We start from the raw sequence: 22,345 nt of genomic DNA, 5'->3' as shown, positions 1-22,345 counted from the left end.
CCATCCCGGGCCCCAAACAGTCTTTCTAGGTGAGACAGAGGTTCACCTGCCTCTCCTCCAACCTAGTTTACTACATCAGGTGCTCCCGGTGTGGTCAACTCTACATTGGAGAGATCAAACGTAAACTTAGGGAACGGTTCACTGAGCATTGTAGCCGGGCCCACAGGTTCCAACCAGACCTCCCAGTCACCGCCCATTTTAATTCCCCTTCCCACGCCCTTTCTGACATGACCATCCTTGGCCTCCTCCATTGCTACAATGAACCACACTGCAAATTGGAGGAACAACACCTCATCTATAACCTAGGCAGCCTACAGCCCTGAGGACTCAACACGGAGTTCTCCAATTTCAAATAACCTCCCTTCCTATTTCCGGACTCCCTTCCTAGCCCCTCCCCCTCCCTGCCACCGACCAGATTCATTCTTCCAATTGACCAACCAGGTCGTACCCTCTACCGGTCTTCACCTATCCCCACCTTACCACACTTTCCCCACCACCCCTTTATCTGCAGCTCCCTGTACACCCACCCCCAGTCCTGAGGAAGGGTTACACCCGAAATGTCAAATTTTTCACCTCCTGATGCTGTTCAACATGCAGGAGCACTCTAGAAAGGTCACTGGATCAGAAATGTTAACTCTGCTTTCTCTGTACAGCACTGCTGAGTTTTTCCAACATTTCTGTTTGTGTTGAAAGAGTACTGATTCTACCTTGGAGGAAAAATCCAAACCAAGAAGGGCAAGGGCAGCAAATGCAGGGGAATACCATCGCTTGCAAGTTCCAATCCAAATCACACACCATCCTGATTTGGAACTACAGTGCCATTCCTTCACTATCATTAGGTCAAAACCCTGGAAGTCTCTCCTAACAGCATTGTGAGTGTCTCTACATCCCAAAAACTATACCGGTTCAAATGGTGGCTCACTATTACCTTCTCAAAGCTAAGTAAGGAATAATTATTGACTGAGCCAGCAACTCTAAATAAAAAGAAAACTGCCAGTTCAAATTTATCTCTATAAGGACTTTTACACTAAATGGTAAGGTCCTGGGGAGCATTGCTGAACAAAGAGGCCTTGGAGTGCAGGTACATAGTTCCTTGAAGGTGGAGTCGCAGACAGATAGGATACTGAAGTGTTTGGTATGCTTGCTTTTACTGTTCAGTGCATTGAGTAAAAGAGGAGGCCATGCTGTGGCTGTACGGAACAGTGGCTAGGCCACTTTTGGAATATTGTATGAAATTCTGGTTGCCCTGTTATAGGAAGACATTGTGAAACTTGAAAAGGGTTCAGAAAATATTTACAAGGATGTTGCCAGGGTTGGAGGGTTTGAGCTTATAGGGAGGGGCCGTTGTCCCTGGAGAACTGGAGGCTGAGGGATGACCTTATAGAGGTTTATAAAATCATGAGTTTTTTTCCCCAGGGTCGTACCCTCTACCGGTCTTCACCTAACCCCACTTTACCACACGTTCCCTGCCTCCCCACTTCCTCAACACTACCTACCCCTCTGCCTACTTTACTGCAAAGTTAGCAGCAATACTCTCTGTTCCTTTGGTCAGACAATTAATGTATAATATACAATGAATAGTTGTGTACCAACATGGACCACTGCGAAACTCCACTAGTTACTGACTACCTTCTTGAACAGAGCCCTTTATCCTTGCTCTCTGATTTTTGCCAGTAGGCCAATCTTCGATCCATGTCACTACTTTGTCCCTAACAGCATGGGCTTGTATCTTGTTTAGCCATCTGTGAGGCATTTTGTCAAAGGCCTTCTGGAAATTTGAACATATAATGTTGACAAGCTCTCTTCGAGGAGTTAGACAAAGGATTTAAACAGATTTGGCAGACATACCACGCTGTAATGAGCCATGCCAACTCAGCCATATTTTACCATGCAGCTCCAAGTACTTTGCAATTTCATCCATAATACTGGATAAAATCTTACCAGTGACAGGAGGTCGAGTTTTAAGGTGAGGAGAAAATGGTTTAAGAGGACATCTGAATAAACATATTTTCACCCTCAGAGAGGTGGCATTTGCTGCCTGAGAAGAAGGTGGACGCAAATACACTTACACATTTAAGAAGCATTTGGATAAATACTTAAAATGTCAGAGCATTGTAGGCTTTGGATGAAGTGCAAGTAAGTGGGACTAGTGTAGTTTGGTGTTTGCTGGCTGGCAAAGACATTTGCAGACTTAGGGTTTAATGACAATTTAAAATAATCACAGAGAGAGAACGGAGGTAAAGATTATTTTAAGGAGTAAAATGTTGGAGAATAGAACAATGCAACTCAGGGTGATTGTTAAAGGCATCATTGCTTCTTTTGAGATTAAATATTCGAATCAAACTAAGTTGCAGGAATAGGAAAAACACAGGTACGAAAATGAGATTTATTTCATACACAGCAGATTAGCAGTCATGATTTTCTGGGAAAAACTTGGCAAATTTAGCTCAACATTTCACATTTCACCATTTAAAATCTAACAGAATAGGTTGCCACGGAAAACGGCTGAACTGGCACCATGATCACAGATGACTGATTCTGCACTCTAACTTGTGTTTTATAAAAAGTGCACACTAATTATTTGCACTTATTTGGTGCAGAGATTCAATGTCTTTCAGTAGTGAGCAGCTAGGGATAGCATACACATATAACAATCATTATACAATGTATTCGCCAAAAACAGATACCCGTGCAATTTCATCAACAGATGCCTAAGGAAAAGACAATGGAACAAGGACATGCCATAACCCAAAGGACTAGTCACACTACCATACATCAAGAGCATTTCCGAACTGACAGCCAGACTAATGCGACCACTAGGATTCATAACAGCACACGAACTAACAGCCACTCTCAGACAACAACTCACCAGAACGAAGGACCCGATACCCAGCATGAACAAAACTAATGTAGTGTACAAAATCCCATGCAAGGACTGCACAAAACACTACATAGGACAAACCGGACGACAGCTAATGATCCGCATCCATGAACACCAACTAGCCACGAAACGACACGAACAGCTATCCTTAGTAGCCACACACGCAGATGACAAGCAACATGAATTTGACTGGGACAACACTACTATTATAGGACAAGCCAAACAGAGAACAGCCAGGGAATTCCTAGAGGCATGGCACTCATCCACAGATTCAATCAATAAGCACATCGACCTGGACCCAATATACCGGCCACTGCAACGGACAGCTGGAACTGACAACCGGAAGCAGCAGATTCAAACCACCACAAATGCTGGAGGAAAGATCATAGAAGCGCTTCACAGGAGGCTCCCAAGCACTGAGGATGTCACCTAGACAGGGGATGAAACGTCTGCAACACAAATTCCCAGCTCGGCGAACAGAACCACAACAACAATCACTGTTGAAGTGCTTAAGAGTGCACAGATTAGCTGGCATATAGCATAGTCTTGCACAGAGCTAGCTGCTCACTGCTGTTCACTGAATGCTTTCGCCAAGTGATTTTTCTTCATTCATGCACTTACATTCAAGATTAGCAACTTGAATCCAAACCAAGGGCAAATTCATAAACCAGAATGGAAGGAAATAACCAGCTTCATTAGAAACAGTGACAAACTTATATAAAAGGCAAAGCTTATGGTGGTTTTATAATCCACCTAAACAGTTTCCAGCATGGTAGCTTCTCACAGAGACACTCTCCTCTACCCGTAAACACATACCTATGATTGGATCCATGAAGTAAATGTTTAAGCTGAACAGTCAATTGTAGGAATTGTTGGCGTGCATTTTCTGGGAGCTGCTGGAAATTTACTGCATTGCCTTCCATACCATTCTGGTTGCATTTTGCCAGGATATTTTCACGTTCTGCTTGCTGCCTCTTGCGGGACGAAAGTTTACGTTCTTGTTCCTCCAAGTCGGTGAGCATCTTTTGCAGTTCTCTTATTCGTTGATGATCCTGCTGGTGCTGCAGTTCTAACTCATGCTGTTTAAGAGTCATAGAAGAAAAAGTGTGAGAAGTGAGCAAGAGCAGCTGCAACCAAGATATTTAGAGTTTGGCCCATTATGTCACAGTTGACTTTCTGAAGTCAAGTCCAATCAATCTGATTCTATTAGATCATAAAATATAGGAGAAGAATTCAGCTATTCATCCGATAGGGTCTGCTCTGCCATTCAATCACGGTTGATCTATTTCTCAATCCCATTTCTCCTGCCTTCACCCCATAACTCTTGGCCCTTTACCAATCAAAAACCTATATCCCTTTCCCTTCAGTACTTATCTATACACTTTTAACATTATTCACTGCCTTCACATCTAGCACCTCTGTTGCAGACAAGTTCTATGCTAACACTACTTGGTAAATTAAGAATATCATCTCTTCACCTTTTGTCCAAAACCTTAAACCTATGCCTCCCTAACTATTGTATCATCAACTAATGAGAACAGCGTTTCTACATTCACTTTACCCAACCAGTCTAACATCTCCAACTCTCCCCTCAATCTCCTTTACTCAAAGGAAAACAACCAGTTTCTTTCCTCTGACTGCTCTGGTTTCCTCCCACAATGCAAAGATGTGCAGTTTAGGTGAACTGGCCATACTAAATTGCCTACAGTGTTCAGGGATGTGTTGGTTAGGTGCATTGGTCAGAGTAATAGGGTAGGGGAATGTGTCTGGGTGGATCGTTCTTCAGAAGGTCAGTGTGGACTTGTTGGGAAAATAGTGGTAATATTAATGGCACTGGACTAGTAACACAGAGCCTAGGGATATGTTGCTGTGATGTGGGTTCACATCTTTCTAAGAAATGTGAATTGACAGACCATCCAGCATCAACCCAAGCTCGGAAAACATCAATGGTATACCTCACCCTGAATATGAAAGATCTACAAAAAATTATCCATGAGGCACTGTGGGCCATCAAAACAGAACTGTACTTAACAACAAGCGATAATCTCATGCCCTGGTATATCCATCACAACTATCAAGCTGAGGGAATAAACCTTAGTTACATGCAGGAGGACATGCCAGGAGCAGTACCAGGCTTACCTGAAGTCAGGCATCAACCTGGACAAGCTACACAACAGGAAAACTTGTTAGTTAAAACAGCATAAGCAGCAAGTGATATAGCTAAGCAATTCTATAGCCAATGGATCAGATCTAAGCTCTGCAGTCATGATGTCTCTGATCATGTTTTTGGGATCCTCGAGGGGGAGGGGGAGCAGCCCCAAGTTGTGGTCCACATAGATACTAACAACATAGGTAGGAAAAGGAATGGGGATTTAAGGCAGAAATTCAGGGAGCTGGGGTGGGAGCTTAGTGCTAGAACAAACAGAGTTGTTACCTCTGGTTTGTTGCCTGTGCCACCTGCTAGTGAAGCAAGGAATAGGGAGAGAGGAGTTGAACACGTGACTACAGGGATGGTGCACGAGGGAGGGTTTTGGATTCCTGGATAATTGGGGCTCTTTCTCGGTAGATGGGACCTCTACAAACAGGATGGTCTTCACCTGAACGAGAGGGATATCAATATCCTGAGGGTGGGGAAATTTGTTAATGCTCTTTGGGAGGGTTTAAACTAATTCAGCAGGGGGATGGGAACCTAAATTGTAGTTCTAGTATACAGGAGGTTGCGTTTAGTGAGGTCAGAACTGAGGTTGCAAGGTCGCAAGAGGGCACTGGCCATCAAGAAGTTGGTTTGAAGTGTGTCTACTTCAATGCCAGGAGCATTTGGAATAAGGTGGATGAACTTGCAGCATTGATTGGTACCTGGGATTTCGATGTTGTGGCCATTTCGGAGACATGGATAGATCAGGGACAGGAATGGTTGTTGTGGGTTCCGGGATTTAGATGTTTCAGTAAGAACAGAGAAAATGGTAAAAGAGGGGGAAGTGTGGCATTGTTAATCAAGCACTGTATTACGGTGACAGAAAGGACGTTTGAGTACTCGTCTACTGAGGTAGTATGAGCTGAGGTTAGAAACAAGAAAGGGGAGGCCACTCTGTTGGGAGTTTTCTAAAGGCCTCTGAATAGTTCCAGAGATGTAGAGGAAAAAGTAGCAAAGATAATTCTTGATAGGAGTGAGTATGAAAGGGTAGTTGTTATGGGGGACTATAACTTTTCAAATATTGACTGGGAATACTACAATACAAGTATTTTAGATGAGTCAATTTTTTTCCAATGTGTGCAGGACAGTTTCCTGACACAGTATGTAGACAGGCCGATAAGTGGCGAGGCCACATTGGATTTGGAACTGGGTAATGAACCCGGCCAGGTATTAGACATGGAGGTGATCACTTTGGTGATAGTGACCACAATTCATTTATGTTTATTTTAGCGACGGAAACTGATAGGTATATATATCACAGGGCAAGAGTTATGGCTGGGGGGAAAGGCAATTATGATGCTATTAAGGCAAGATTTAAGATGCATAGGATGGGGAAGGAAACTGCAGGGGCTGGGCACAATCGAAATATGCAGCTTATTCAAGGAACAGCCACTGCGTGTCCTTGATAAGTATGTACCTGTCAGGCAGGGAGGAAGTTGTTGAGCAAGGGAACCGTGGTTTACTAAAGAAGTTAAGCTCTGGTCAAGAAGGAGGAGGTGGCTTATTTTAGGATGAGACAAGAAGGTGCAGTTTGGCTGCTTGCGAGTTACAAGGGCCAGGAGGGGACATGAGAAGTCGTTGGCAGATGGGATCAAGGAAAACCCTTTTTCCTCTCTATAGGTATATCAGAAATAAAAGAATGACTAGAATAAGATTAGGGCAAATCAAGGACAGTAATGGGAAGTCGTGTGTGGAATCTGAGGAGATAGGGGAAGCGCTAAATGAATATTTTTCATCAGTATTTACACTGGAAAAAGACAATGTTGTCGAGGAGAATATACTGCGATACAGGTTACTAGAATAGATGGGATTGAGGTTCACAAGGTGGTGGTGTTAGCAATTCTGGAAAATGTGAAAATAGATACGTCCCCTGGGCCGGATGGGGTATATCCTCAGATTCTCTGGGAAGCCAAGGAGGAGAGTGAAAAGCCTTTGGTTTTATCTTTCAGTCGTTACTGTCTACAAGAATATTGCCCGAAGACTGGACAATAGCAAATGTCGTCCCCTTGTTCAAGAAGGAGACTACGGACAATCCTGGTAATTATAGCCTTACTTCGGTTGTGGGTAAAGTGTTAGAAAAGGTTTAAGAGATAGGATTTATAAAGATCCAGAAAGGAATAAATTGATTAGGGATAGTCAACACGGTTTTGTGAAGGGTAGGTTGTGCCTCACAAACCTTATTGAGTTCTTTGAGAAGGTGATCAGACAGGTGGATGAGAGTAAAGCGGTTGATGTGGTGTATATGGGATTTTAGTAAGGCATTTGATAAGGTTTCCTACAGTAAACTATTGCACAAAATATGGAGGCATGGGATTGATGGTGATTTAGTGATTTTGATCAGAAATTGGCTAGCTGAAAGATGAGAGAGGATGGTGGTTGATGGGAAATGGTCACAGTGGAGTTCAGTTACTAGTGGTGTTACACAAGGATCTGTTTATGGGGCCACTGATGTTTGCCATTTTTATAGACCTGGATGAGGGTTTAAGAAGGATGGGTTAACAAATTTGCAGATGACACTAAGGTCGGTAGAGTTGTTGATAATACCGAAGGATGTTGCAGGTTACAGAAGGGCATAGATAAGCTCCAGAGCTGGGCTGAGAGGGGGCAAATGGAGGTTAATGCAACATTGGTGATTCACTTTGGAAGGAGCAACAAGAATAAAGAGTACTGGGCTAATGGTAAGATTCTTGGTAGTGTAGATGAGCAGAGAGATATCAGTATCCATTTACATAGTTCCCTGAAAATTGCCACCAGGTTGATAGGGCTGTTCAGAAGGCATACAGTACTTTAGCTTTTATTAGTGAGGGATTGAGTTTCAGAACCATGAGGTCATGCTGCAGCTGTACAAAGCTCTGGTGCAACTGCACTTGGAGTATTGTGTAGAGTTCTGGTCACCACATTATAAGGAGGATGTCGGAGTTTTGGAAAGGGTTCAGAGGAGATTTATCAGGATGTTGCTTAGTATTGAGGGCAGGTCATACGAGGAATGGCTGAGGAACTGGAGGCTGTTTTCCTTAGAGAGAAGGAGGTTGAGAGATGACTTAATTGAGATATAAGGTAATCAGAGGATTAGATAGGGTAGACAGTGAGCGCCTTTTTCCTCGGATAATGTTGGCTAGCATAAGGGGACGTAGTTTTAAATTGAGGGGTGATGGATGTAGGACAGATGTCAGAGGTAGTTTCTTTAGTAGTAGGGGCATGAAACACACTGCCTGCAACAGTAGTAGACTCACCAACTTTAAGGGCATTTAAATGGTCACTGAATAAACATATGGATGAAAATGGAATAGTGTAGGATAGATTGGCTTCAGATTGGTTTCACAGGTTGGCGCAACATTGAGGGCCGAAGGGCCTGTACTGAACTGTAATGTTCTATGCTCAACAGTACTGAAGACTGGCATCCCAGAATGTGCTGCTCCCCTATTTAAACTGCTCTAATACAACTACAAATGAGATAACTACTTGGAAAACTGTCCATATAATAATGGATATGAAAGGAGCCAACCTTTGCCTCATCAGCCTTGTCTCAATCAAGTGATGGAAGGGGTCATTGACAGTACTTTCAACTGGTGCTTACTCAGCAACAATATGCTCATATATGCTTAATTTGGGTTCTGCCAGAGCCACTCAGCTTCGAGAAGTCCCAACAAAGACTAAAGAGGTGGTGAGGTGAGAGTGACTGACATCAGTGCAGTACTTGATCAAATGTGGCATTGAGGAGTCCCAGTAAAACTGGAATGAATGGGAATCGGGAAAATATATTCACTGGTTTGAGTCATGTCCATCACAAAGGAAGATGATGGCAGCTCATAGATTCATAGGCATACACAGTATAGAATGAGGCCATTTGTCCCACTGCGTTCACAACAATTAATAAAGATTTTACTGCACTAATTCCATTTTCTTGGTCCTTAGCCTTGGCAGATTTGTCAATGCTAGTGAACATTTAATACTGCTTTGATGTTATGAGAGTTTCTGACTCAACCACTCTTTCAGGCACTGAGATCCAGACTCCCACGTTGTAGGTGAAAAATGTCTCATCTCCATTTCAGGACATCGCTTCAGAAATTCCTCAGGATAGTATCCTCGGCCCATCAGCTGCTTCACCAACAATTTTCCTTCTCCAATAAGATTAAAAGCAAGAATGTTCACTAGTGTTTGCACAATGTTCAGCACTGTTCACAACTGAAGTGGCCTGTGTCTGTACGCAGCAAGACCTTGGCAACACCAGACAATGACCATCTCCAACAAGACAGAATCTAACCACCTCACTTTGATTGGCAATGGAATTTTCAGAGTTGAATTCACTATCATTAAGATTTTGGGGGCTACCATCAAATGGAAACTGAACTCGTTCATAAGATATAGGAGCAGAAATGGGCCATTTTGCCCATCAGATCTACTCCACCAATTGATCACGGATGATATGTTCCTCAATCCCATTTTTTACCTTCGCAGCTCAACCCTTGATTCCCTTAACCTGCGCATCTTTGGACTTTGGCATGTGGATTGACCACGCTAAAGTGCCCAGTGTTCAGGCTAGATGGATTAGCTATGATAAGTGCAGGGTTGGGGGGAATAGTGTAGCAGGCTGGGTCTGGGTGAGAGGCTCTTTAGTGGCTCAGTGCAGAGTCAACAGGCCAAATAGAACTATAATGATTCTATGATCTATGTTCTATGATCAAGCAAGAACCTCTCTCTGTCTTAACTGGAGTCAGTGACTTGGCCTCTACTGCAGCAATGAGTTCCACAGATCGACCATTCGAGCTGAAGACATTCCTCCTCATCTGTTCTAAAAGTATGGCCCTTCACTTCTGAGGCAGTGCTCTTGGGTCCTAGTCTGTCCTACAAATGGAAACATCTTCTCCCTATCCACACCTTACAGACCTCTCAGTATTCTGTAAGTTTTAATGAGATCCACCCCTCATCCTAAACTCTATCACATACAGACTCAAACTCAACAGCCCCTTTACAAAAAGCTCTTCATCCCAGGGATCAATCTTATAAACCTCTTCTGGACTCACTCTAACACCAGCAAACCCTCTTCCTTAGATATGGGGACCAAAACTGCTCGTAATATTCTAAATGTGGTCTGATCAGAACCTTATAAAGCCTCAGCAGTACACTTCTGCTCTCCTATTCTAGCCCTAAAATGCATTTGACTTCCTAACTGCCAAATCAAATTGCATGTTAAGGTTAAGAGAATCCTGCATTAGGAATCCCCCCTTCCTGAAACTTCTGCTGTGCCGTCTTCCCTGATAAGGTCCACTTGCAAACCACTCTGGCCAGCTCCTGTCTCGGGAGATGTCTTTGGAGTTACCTTTATTCAACTGTAACCTGATTCAAGCTGCAGGGGTTTGGTGCTGGGACCTTTGTTATTTACATAAATTATCTGGATGTGAATGTACAAGGTCATGATTATTAAATTTATGGATGGTACAAAATTAGGAGGGATTATTGCTAGCGAGGTTATCAAAAATTACAGAGGGATCTTGATCAGACGGGCAAATGGGCTGAGGATTAGCAAATACAATTCAATACAGGTAAGTGAGGGGTTTGGAAAGGCAAACCAATGTAGGACTTATACTGTAAATGGTAAGGTCGTGAGAGTGTTGTGGAACAGAGACACCGAGGAGTACAAGTAGATAGTTTTTTGAAACAGGTATCACAAGTAGATAGGATGATGAAGCATGTAGCATGCTGGCCTTCCTTGGTTGAGGCACTGAGCATAGGGGTTGGGACATGATGTTACTGCTGTACAAGTCGTTGGTGAGGTTGAAGTATTGTGTACAGTTTTGGTCACCCTGTTATAGAAAAGACATAGTTAAATTAGGAGGAGTGCAAAGAAGATTTAAGAGGACATTGCCAGGACTAGTAGGCCCAAGTTATAGGGAGAGACTGGCCAGGAGAATGAGGGGTGACTTTATTGGGGTGTATAAAATCATGAGGGACATAGATAGGATGAATGCATATTGTTTTTCCCCCCCACCACCCCACAGATGATGAATTGAAAATTACAGGGTATAGGTTTAAAGTAAGCGGGGAAAGATTTGAGGAGGACCCGAGGGGCAACTTCTTGACAGAGTGGTACGTATATGGAAAGGACTGCCAGAAGAAGTGGTTGAGGAGGTACAATAGCAACATTTAAAAAAAACAGTTGGATAGGTACATGGATGGGAAAGACTTATAGGGATATGGACCAAATGTATGCAATTGAAACTGGCTGAGTGGGCACCATGGTCAGCATGGATCAGTTTGGGCAAAAGGGCCTGTTTCCATGCTGCACTACTCTATGACTCTCTCAAACTTAATGGTGGATTTGATCACACTATGGTCACTGCCCCCTAGTGATTTCTTGACCTGAAGCTCCCTAATCAAGTCTGCCTCATTACAGAACACCAATTCCAGAACTGTCTGTCCCCTAGTGGGCTTCACCACAAATTCCTCCAAAAAAAAGGAAAAAACCCATCTCATAGACAATTCACAAATTCCTTTCCTTGTGATCTACTGCCAACCTGATTTTCCCAGTCCACCTGCAAATTGAAGTCCACTACAATTATTGTAATAATGCCTTTCTTTCATGCGTTTTCTATGTCCTGATTTAGTTTCTTCCCCATATCCTGACTGTTACTAGGAGGCCAAGAAACATTCTTTGACAAGAAACACTGTGCGCCATTCTGGAATCCACATTATAGGACAGACATAATTGCACTGGAGAGACGGCAGAGGAGATTTTACCAGGCTTTTGCCTGGCCTGGTGAACTTCAGTTATGAAGCAAGATTGGACAGACTGGGGTTGCTTTCCTTGGAGCAGAAGAGACTGGGGTGCAGGGGGGTTATTTATTGAGATAGATACAATTATGAGGGGCATTGACAGGGTAGATGGGACAAAATATTTCCTCTAGATGGAGTATTAATGACCAGGGCCTCAGAATTAAAGTAAAAGACATGATATTTAGAGGGGATACAAGGGAAATGTTTTCACTTAAAAGGGTGGTAGGGGCAGAAACCACATAACATTTTAAGATGCACACTAGCATGCTGAAGTATACAAGGCTACCGGCCAAGTGCTAGAAAATGGGATTCAAAATGTTAAATGGATTTTGAGCAGTACAGACTCAGTGTGCCGAATGACCTTTTCCCTTGCAGACCTTGATGACCTTATATAAACACCATGGCAACAACACTAGGTCAGACACTATGAATTCTACATGCTGCACCTAATCCACTGCTCAACTCCAAAAAGGTCTGTCCATCACCTACAAGAGATAAGTTAGAATCATGACAGAATACACCCCATTTGCCTGTAGGAGCACAGTTTCAACAACACTGAAGAAACTCAACATGGTTCAGGACAAAGCAGCTCACTTAATTTGCACCCCATCCACCACTTTAATATCTACCTTCTTCAGCACTGATGCTCAGTAACAGCAGTGAGCATCACCATCTACATGATGCATTGAACTAACCTATCATGCCACCTTCAATTGTAGCTTCTAAACCTGTAAGCTCTACAATCTGGAAGTGAATATGCAGCAAATGCTTGGAAACTCCAAACTACACACCATCCTTTTGCACTTAACTTCACTACTTATGAAAGTGAAATCCCATACACAGTACTTTGCTTGAGGTTCTTGCAACATTTCCTGTATGTTCTAAGATATTGATATGAAAAACATCCTGCATGTTCTAAGATATTTATATCCCCGTGTCTGCATGGGTTACCTCAGGGTGCTCCGGTTTCCTCCCACAGTCCAAAGACGTACAGGTCAGGAGAATTGGCCATTCTAAATTGCCCATAGTGTTAGGTCCATTAATCAGAGGGAAATGGATTTGGGTGTGTTACAGTTCGGAGGGTCGGTGTGGACTTGTTGGGCCGAAGTACTTATTTCCATACTGTAGGGGATCGAATCTAATCTAAAAACTTACAAGACTTGCTGTCTTGTACACTGTTACAACCATGCTGTTTTATCTGTACAGCATTTGGACAGAAGGGATAGCGCAATGCATCATTGCTCTCTATTAAATTCAGTCTGCCAATTATTCTGCTAGTCTGTGTCCTGTTGCAGGCAATTTTCACGCCAATATTGCATGTCGAAACAGGTTTGATACAATCGATAAAGTTTGAAAATTTATTATGTCTTCAAATACTCAAATAACAATACACATTTAAAAACTGCCCAGGAACTGAATCTTTGACAACACCAAAGTCTGTCATTCTACAGTTTGAAAACATTCATTTACCACAACTCTTGGCTCTCTGTCGGGAAGCCAATCTTTTGATCCAAGCTGACAAATGCTCTGCCAATTAGCCTCAGCTTTGTTAACTAGTCCCTTAATGGAAACTTGTTAAAGGTTTTCTTAAAAATCCATAAATCCACAAAATCTGGTACTTCAACAAAAAGTTCAATGAGATGGGTCAAGTACTCTACCTTTTACAAAATCATGTTTGACTGTCCTTAACTAATTCAAACCTCTCCAAATGTCTATTAATAATTTTCCCTGTTCGTTGTTTCTAAAACCGTACCCACCTGTGATGTCAAGCTGGCTGGCCTGTTATCACCTTGAGTTCCCAGATACAGTTTCTGTAAGAGTTTCACATTTGCTACTATCTAAACTTGGGTGTTTCATTAAGTTAAAGACATCGCATACATGTATGTTACTTTAAAACCTTTGTTTAAAAAAAATCCATTAGAATCGAAAAACATTTCATCATTTTGACTTGAATTTCAATATAACCTTACTTTTGGGATGGACCAATTTGTTACTTACCATCCTGTCTTTCACCATCTCATATTCTTGTTCATGGTCAGCTAACTCTCGCCTCTCCTGTCTCCTCTCTCGATCCCGCTGATCATCCTTATTCCGCTCCTTTTCTTTAGCTGCAAGAATGTTCACTTGAAGTCTCTCTCGTTCAGTCTGCAGACGAAGGCTATGCTGCCTTTCAGATTCCAGCAAACGGTTGAGCTCCTGAACTTGAGTCTGAACTGATTCAAGCATAGATCTCAGTTTGGAGCTTACTTCCCGTTCTTTTTGAACTTCCTGCCGGGACAGTTGGATTTCATCTTCAGCATTTCGCTTTGCTGTAATAGCTTGCTGTTGTGTTTTCTCAATCATAGTGGCAAGTTCAACAGTCCTCTTTCTTTCTTCCTCAAGTTGATTCTGCAGCTCTTTTATAAAGACACGGTCCTGAGTAGCAGTTTCATCCCGTCGGGAATTCAGATGCTGATATAGCTGTTCTGACCGATCACGCTCACGGTCCAAGGAATCACTCAGTTCTGATAAGTGACTTCTCTCAATTTTCAGCAAGTCCTGAGTCTCTGCCAGTTTCTTGCGTTCTTGCGACAGCAAAGATTCAGTCTTCAATAATTTGGCTTCGAGTTCTTTGCGGCTATTGCTGTTTGCCACCCGCTCTTCTTCAAAGGCAGCAGACAACTGATTATTGTGTGCACGTTGCTCCTCGAGTATCTTCTGCAGTTTCTGAAATTAAACAGTCAGAATTTACTCAATCATCATAATCCTCCACTACCACCTGATGAAGGAGCGTCGCTCCGAAAGCTAGTGTGCTTCCAATTAAACCTGTTGGACTATAACCTGATGTTGTGTGATTTTTAACATCATAATTTTCAGCACTAATATCCACTTTTTTTTAATATCTTGTACAAACTTCTCCCATTACTAAAGGATTCCATATACCAACTGAAGATAACTCCAAATTACAAACTGTCATTCTGTGTAACCAATAAAAAAGCACACATATCCTTTCAAGATGTGTTTGAAGCAATTCCCTGGTATTTCTCTTCCTCTCTGCCTCCTACCAAGGAGGACCACAAGAAATAGGCCATTTGGCCCTTTGAGCCCCCTCCACCATTTAAAAGGATCATGGCAGATCTGACATTCTCCATGTTCACTTTCCTCCCCTTTCCCAGTAACCCTTGATTCCTCTACTGATCAAGAAGCTACCTTCACCATAAACTTACACAAATTCCCACAGCTCTGTGTGGCAAGAATTACCAAAGACTCGCAACCCTCTCATGGAAGAAATTCCTTCTTATCTCAGTCTGAAATTGGCATCCTTTATTCTGAGACTATGCCCTCTGGTCCAAGACTCTCCCATGATGGAAACATCCTCTAAGAATTATTAAGTGGCCTGACAAAGTAAATGCTACGTGTTTCATGGAGATCACCTCTCATTCTTCTAAAGTCCAGTGAGTGGAGTCACAAACTGTTTAACCTTTGCTCATAAGACAATCCCTCTATACCCGGGATCATCCTAGTGAGCCTTCTCTGAACTGTCTCAAACAAAATGGTATTTTGCTTAAATAAGAGGACCAAAGCACACTCGATACTCCATAGGAACTTTCACAAGCATCCTTGTACAGTTGCAGTGAGACTTCCCTACTCTTACGCTTCAAACCCCGTGAAATAAGGGTCAACACTCTACTGGCATTCCTGATTATGTGCTGCAATGCTAGCTGTGTTTCATGTATAAGCACCCTCACATACCTTTGTGCTTCAGCTTTCTGCAGTTCTTCTCCATTTAAGTAATACTGTTCTTTTGTTCTCCCTTCCAAAATGAACTTCACTTTTTCTCCCATTATACTCCATTTGTCAACTTTTTGCCCACTTAAGTATTTAATATTTTTGTATCTTTCTCTCAACCTGTCTTTTCACCTATTTGAGTGTCATCTGTAAACTTGGCTACAGTACACTCGCTGGTATTAAGGAACCTTTCCAAATCTGAAGTAATAGATAATCAGAGCGAAACTGTCCATTACCTAGAGTCATACCTTGTACGAAGGAAGACGATGGGAGGAGAATCTGAATATAGCGAGTTATTTTGAATGCAATTCATGACATTAAATCAGGCTCAAATCTCTGAGTGACTGCAAACTGCATTATTTTTAAAGCATTTAATACTGACAGTCAAACCTTGCACCATCCAAAGGCAGTGAAAATACTAAGCAGGAGGAGAAAGGCAATAAACGCTGGCTAGCTAGCAACAGCCAAGTTTCACGAGTGAATAAAAAAAAAGATTTTGGGAGGATGTGTGAAATTTGGAGGTAAGACTGTGCCTCACACATTGTTTTAGAGAGGTTTTTAATTATGCAGGTTAGATTGATCAATTTCCATTTAACTTGACACCGCCCAGGACACACAGCTCACTTTGACTGAGAGGCTGGGATTTTATATCCCTGGGTGTAGGAGGCTGAGGAGTGGCCTCACAGAGGTTTATAAAATCATTAGGGGCATGGACAAGGTAAATAGCCAAAATCTTTTTTTCAGGGCAGGGGAGTCCAAAACGAGAGAGCATAAGTTTAAGGTAAGAGAAGGCTTTAAACGGGACCCGAGGAGCAACCTTTCCCACACAGAGGATGGTGTGTATATGGAACAAACTGCCAGAGGACGTGGTAGAGTCAGGTCAGATTTAGAAAAGAATTTGAGGGATATGGGCCAAATGCAGTCAAATGGATGAGTTCAGTTTAGGAAACCTGGTTGGCATGAACAAGTTGGGCTGAAGGGTCCGTTTTGGTGTTGCATATCTTTATGAGTGTAATCATCTCAGTTCCAGGTCAGTGTTAGAGTTCCTCAGATCATCATTGCCAGGTGCTTCCGAATGATTTTCCTCACTTTTAAGCTCCAAGTGTGGATGTGTTTGTGATAGCTGTATTCAGATCCATTTGCAACTACTCAGATCCTGAAGCAGTGACACCACGGAAGTGTCAGGTGATGATGAGATCATCTCACCGTGTAGATCAAAATGCCTATCCACCATCTTAAATGATTATTCTCCAATGTTGGCTGTATTGTGCATCATTTTCAAGATTCACTGCTCAAATTACCAAAGCTTCCGTAAAAGCAGCTTCAGCATCCACTTCCTTCATCAAACCAAAAAGCAAAGTCAGTATGCACATGTCAATAGGGTTTTCTCCATGCCACACACCTAACCTACTTAGAAATGTTTCAAATTCCTTCAAAACTTTGGTCAAGACTGAACTCCCTGCACTAGGTGTATTAACACAAAACAATCTTGTCATTGAAAGTGGTGGCTCACCACCATTTCTCTCAAATGCAATTGGAGGTACAAAGTGTATGCTTGCTTTAGCAGTGACATTCACATCCAATGGATGGATACAAGAAAATGTGGCTGACAATGGTTGCAAACACGTCAGCCTTGTGTTAGCATTGGAGTGCTGAGTTTCCCCATCACGGAGGATGATGATATTGAAAGAAGCTCCTCCTTCCATTCATTATTGAAAAGTCACCACATCATAAACTCAAATTTTACTTCATACTTACCTGGTAACTTTGCCGTTCCAGCTCCTTGTGCTCTTTATAATGGTACTGTTCCTTTTCCAACTTGGTCTGCAACTGTTGTACATTATGTCGTTCTTGTTCAAACGCTTTTGCTGCCTTTAACAATTCATTTTCTTTAGCATTTAATTCTTCTCTAAAATGGGAAGGAGTGGCAGACATATAAGAAGGGTGCATTAACAGAAAATAAGTGCAAGCAGATATGCAATAAAAACAGAAACTCAAAAAAAATTAATAGAAATGAAATACCGACAGAATGGAAACACATGGATGAAGAAGTTAGGTTTAAAGAAGAAAGATTAAGAGCAAACTCAGTGCATCAGAAAAGGAAGGCAAAAGATATAACAATTAGAGGGTGGGATCAGAGTACAAAGGCAGTGAAATAAGGCAATCAATATGCAGCACTAAGTACAGGCAGAATAAACATGCAGGAAAGTGAGAACAGTCGAGGAAAAACATTAATCTCCATTAAAAATTATGACTGTAATTTGCCATGTATCTTTGCTCTAAGACCACAAAGAATCACAGATGCTGGAGATTTGAAACAAAAAGTATAGGGCCGGTGAAACTCAGCAGCTCTGGCAGCATCTGTGGAGAGAGAAATAGAATTAAGGTTTCGAGTCCAGAAAGTTCTGATGAAGGATTACTGCACTCGAAACGCTATCTCTTGAGCTTTACATTGATGCTACCAGAACTGCCAAAACTTCTCCCACAATTTTTGCTTTTGGTTTACAATTCTAATCATTGATTGTGTATGAAAGTACATGGAAGCTCAAGAACCAGAGATTCATGTATCAAAAGCATATGTTCAAAGGTCTACAGCCACCAGCCAGAAAGCATTGCCTGAATTATCTGTTCGATCACTTTGCATATTTCTTTTTTCTCTTTGCAATGAAGGGGCTCTTCAGATTTTGCAGATCCAGTACGTTTACATCACTCACTCCCAAAGCCCATCAATTTGGGAACAACAAAAGGGCACAAGCAGATATTTCAGCTTTCCTGAACCAAGGGTGAAATAACTCCACAGAGGTTAGTATCCCATCACCAAATCACCACTTATTTGCATATGAACTGTCTTTGATTACTGTACTACCTCATACAGAGTCAGGTACCAGAGCGTCAGTATCTCTGACATTCAAACTTTGTGTTTGCGCCAGGAATCCCTGATTGGTCCATATTAACAGCCCCAATCAGTGATCTTATATTCTATGAGCTCCGGTTGGCTGATCTCATTACAGTCACTACATTCCTTCCCCTCTGAGTGCAGGACATAGGCCGGTCTTTTATCTTGGAGAGCTTCCTGGGGCTTTTTTAGTAGCAGGTCAACCACCTTAAGTGGGCATCTGCAATGATTAAGAACATTGGACCCGTGAAAGGTCCTGCACAGTGTGCCAAGGTTAACCCAGCCATTCCACCCATTTAGGGATGCTACTGGCGGTAATGTTTGCCCTTGTTGACATTCTAGGTACTGCTCCACCAGTGCAGCTATGTCTACATCCCAGCCTGACCACCAAACATAAGTTATCACAAACATCTTCATTTTGGAGACCTTTGGAGGTCAGGGAGGAGTTCAGCCAATATTTGTCCATGACTTTTGACTGGGACAATCACTCATTCTCCCCATAACAACATGCCATCCTATATTGTGAGCTGATCTCTCTGGGTCCAAAAAGGTTTAAATTCCAGTTATGGCAGCCTTTTGGTTCCCCAGTTAATATCAGTTGTTTGACTTTGGAGAAGATTGGACCTTTTGGTGTCTAAAGTCTCATATTGTTAGCTGTGAGTGGGAGTGTGTCCAAAAAATTTAATATCATTACAGCCATTGGGGATACCACCAAGCATGTGGATGGGGGTAGAGCAGTGGATGTAGTGTACATGAATTTTAGTAAGGCATTTGATAAGGCTCCCCATGGTAGGCTGATGCGGAAAGTCAGGAGGCATGGGATAGTGGGAAATTTGGCCGGTTGGATAGAGAACTGGCTAACTGGTCGAAGTCAGAGAGTGGTGGTAGATGGTAAATATTCAGTCTGGAGCCCAGTTACGAGTGGAGCTCCGCTGGGATCAGTTCTGGGTCCTCTGCTGTTTGTAATGTTTATTAATGACTTGGAAGAGGGAGTCGAAGGGTGGGTCAGTAAATTTGCAGACAATTCGAAGATAGGTGGAGTTGTGGTTAGTGAGGAGGGCTGTTGTCGGCTGCAAAGGGACTTAGATATGATGCAGAGCTGGACTGAGGAGTGGCAGATGGAATTCAACCCTGTCAAATGTGAGTTTGTCCATTTTGGAAGGACAAATAAGAATGTGGAATACAGGGTTAATGGTAGGGTTCTTAGTAAGGTGGAGGAGCAGAGGGATCTTGGGGTCTATGTTCATAGCTCTTTGTAAGTTGCCACTCAGGTGGATAGAGCTTGTAAGAAGGCCTATGGTGTATTAGCGTTCATTAGCAGAGGGATTAAATTCAAGAGTCGTGAAGTGATGTTGCAGCTGTACAGGATCTTGGTAAGGCCACATTTGGAGTACTGTGTGCAGTTCTGGTTACCTCACTTTAGGAAAGATGTGGAAGCTTTGGAGAGGGTGCAGAGGAGATTTACCAGGCTGTTGCCTGGAATGGAGAATAGGTCGTACAAGGATAGGTTGAGAGTGCTAGGCCTTTTCTCATTGGAACAGCGAAGGATGAGGGGTGACTTGATAGAGGTTTATAAGATGATCAGGGGAATAGATAGAGTAGACAGTCAGAGACTTTTTCCCCGGGTACAACAGAGTGTTACAAGGGGACATAAATTTAAGGTGAAGGGTGGAAGGTATAGGGGAGATGTCAGGGGTAGGTTCTTTACCCAGAGAGTGGTGGGGGCATGGAATGTGCTGCATGTGGGAGTGGCAGAGTCAGAATCATTGGTGACCTTTAAGCAGCAATTGGATAGGTACATGGATAGGTGCTTAGGCTAGGACAAATGTTCGGCACAACATCGTGGGCCGAAGGGCCTGTTCTGTGCTGTATTGTTCTATGATCTGTCAATGGGCAGTGCCTTTATGCATCCGTAATTGTTACTTGGCCTGTTCCAACTTAAAATTATAAGGTTGAATGTGGCCCAAGCAGTACTACCTTGTCTTCTTTAAACAGATCAAGTTGGGGTTTGTGGTCCATAATTTCCATTCTAGTTCCAATTTTTGAGATTGCCGTTTGGGGTATTGTCAGCCTGTGAAATTTTTCAATGGATGATGGAGAACATTTTGCAAGTTCTACCTCAGGTCACTGTTTACCTCGATGATATCCTGACAATGGCAAAAACTAAAGAAGATTGGTCCTAAGGCTATGGAAATTGCAGCACAAGAATTTCCATCCAAAAATGAATTGGTGGAATGTACTGACTCCAAATATGACCCCAATCCTTAATTTTTTAATCTATCTGGACATGTTTATGCTCCACATTACCCAAAGTGGTTAGCACTGCTGCCTCACAGCGCCAGAGACCTGGGTTCAATTCCCGCCTCAGGCGACTGGCTGAGTAGAATTTGCACATTCTCCCAGTGTCTGCGTGGATTTCCTCTGGGTGCTCCGGTTTCCTCCCACAGTCCAAAAACGTGCAGGTTAGGTGTATTGGCCATGCTAAATTGCCCAGTGTTAGGTGAAAGGGTAAAATGTAGGGGAATGGTCTGGGTCGGTTGCGCTTCCATGGGTTGGTGTGGACTTGTTGGGCCGAAGGGCCTGTTTCCACACTAAGTAATCTAAAAAAAAAGTCCGGGTGCATAAGCTATTTGACATTCCTCTGTATTTAGGTGCTAATGACTAATACCATCCAATGGAGGAGGTGTTGCACATCAATACCAGATATTTCTTGGGATCATAGTGTGTCAACACCTTACAGGATGACAGCTGTTTCTTTACTTCATTGAAAGCTAGGGTTTATCGACGAGATCATTTCCGAGGCAGACCCTTTTTTAGGGGTGGATGCAAAGCTGCCAGGATAGATGTCACGTTGCGTATGAACTTTCTAAAATAATTTACCAGCCCAATAAATTACCTAAACTCCTGGACAGGACGTGGAAGCCGGGACATTTTTGAGTGCCCTCACTTTATCTTCCAATTTTTGTTACCTGGTCTTGTCAACGGGCCTATAACGCGCATTTTTCCTTTCTTAAGCAAACAGCAACCTTGGAAAGCCTTAGGACGATATCCAAGTTCTCTAAATGTTCATTATTAGTTTTTGCTGTTATCAGGATACCATCCAGGTAAACAGTGACCTGAGGTAAACCTTGCAAAATGTTCTCCATCATCTGCTGAAAGATTTCACAGGCTGACGACACCCCAAATGGCATTCGCATAAACTGGTACAAGTCCTTACGGGCATTAATTATAGCATATTTCTGGGAATCCTATTCTAAATGGAATTCCAAATAAGCATGGCTCACATCCACCTTCATGAAGGACAGCCCTCCCTTCTAGCTTTGCATATAAATCTTCTGTCTGAGGGATTGGGCACTTATCTAGTTGTGTAAATGGTACAGTGTCGGTTTAAAATTCTCACAAGGCAAACTGACCTATCAGATTTCAAAACTGGTACGATCAGTGCTGCGCAATCTGTGAATTGGACCAGTTTCTTCATATACCAGCCTTCTGACTTCTATCCCTATTTTTAACTGTAAGGGAAACAGCTGAGGGCCTTCCTTCCTAGTAAGCATGCAAAATCATTTTGGCCTCTCTGCTATTCCCTAAAACTACCTGGAAGTATTCGGAGTTTTTAATTAGGACTTCACTCAGGTAGCCATTTTCTAATTGAAAAACATTGAGCCAATCAAGGGGAATCTCTTGCAACCAATTTTGCCCCAGTAAGCTTGAGTTCAAGCCTTTTACTACAATCACTGGTAATTGAACCAGCCGCTTTTCCTAAGACACCAGAACCAAAGTTGTACCCTTAACCTGTAAAGGTTTTTTTGGTATCAGTTCTCAGCCAGTCTGA

General features: G+C 42.6%; 1 protein-coding gene across 4 annotated transcripts in view; it reads right to left on the bottom strand.

Annotated features, from left to right (window-relative positions):
• The window catches only part of pcnt (pericentrin), a 297,297-nt gene that overhangs the window by 20,992 nt on the left and 253,960 nt on the right, over nt 1–22,345 (bottom strand). For all 4 annotated transcript variants that reach the window (XM_060827697.1, XM_060827700.1, XM_060827698.1 and 1 more), the window contains 3 exons: nt 17,376–17,526; nt 13,848–14,555; nt 3,698–3,960 (listed from right to left, as the gene is read on the bottom strand). In XM_060827697.1, coding sequence (XP_060683680.1) covers nt 3,698–3,960; nt 13,848–14,555; nt 17,376–17,526 — 1,122 coding nt within the window. The remainder of the gene's footprint in view (nt 1–3,697; nt 3,961–13,847; nt 14,556–17,375; nt 17,527–22,345) is intronic.

Source organism: Hemiscyllium ocellatum, chromosome 7, assembly GCF_020745735.1.
Source record: "Hemiscyllium ocellatum isolate sHemOce1 chromosome 7, sHemOce1.pat.X.cur, whole genome shotgun sequence".
Lineage (NCBI taxonomy): Eukaryota > Metazoa > Chordata > Chondrichthyes > Orectolobiformes > Hemiscylliidae > Hemiscyllium > Hemiscyllium ocellatum.
Note: the sequence above shows the minus strand (reverse complement) of the source record. Positions and strands in the feature narration are given on the sequence as shown.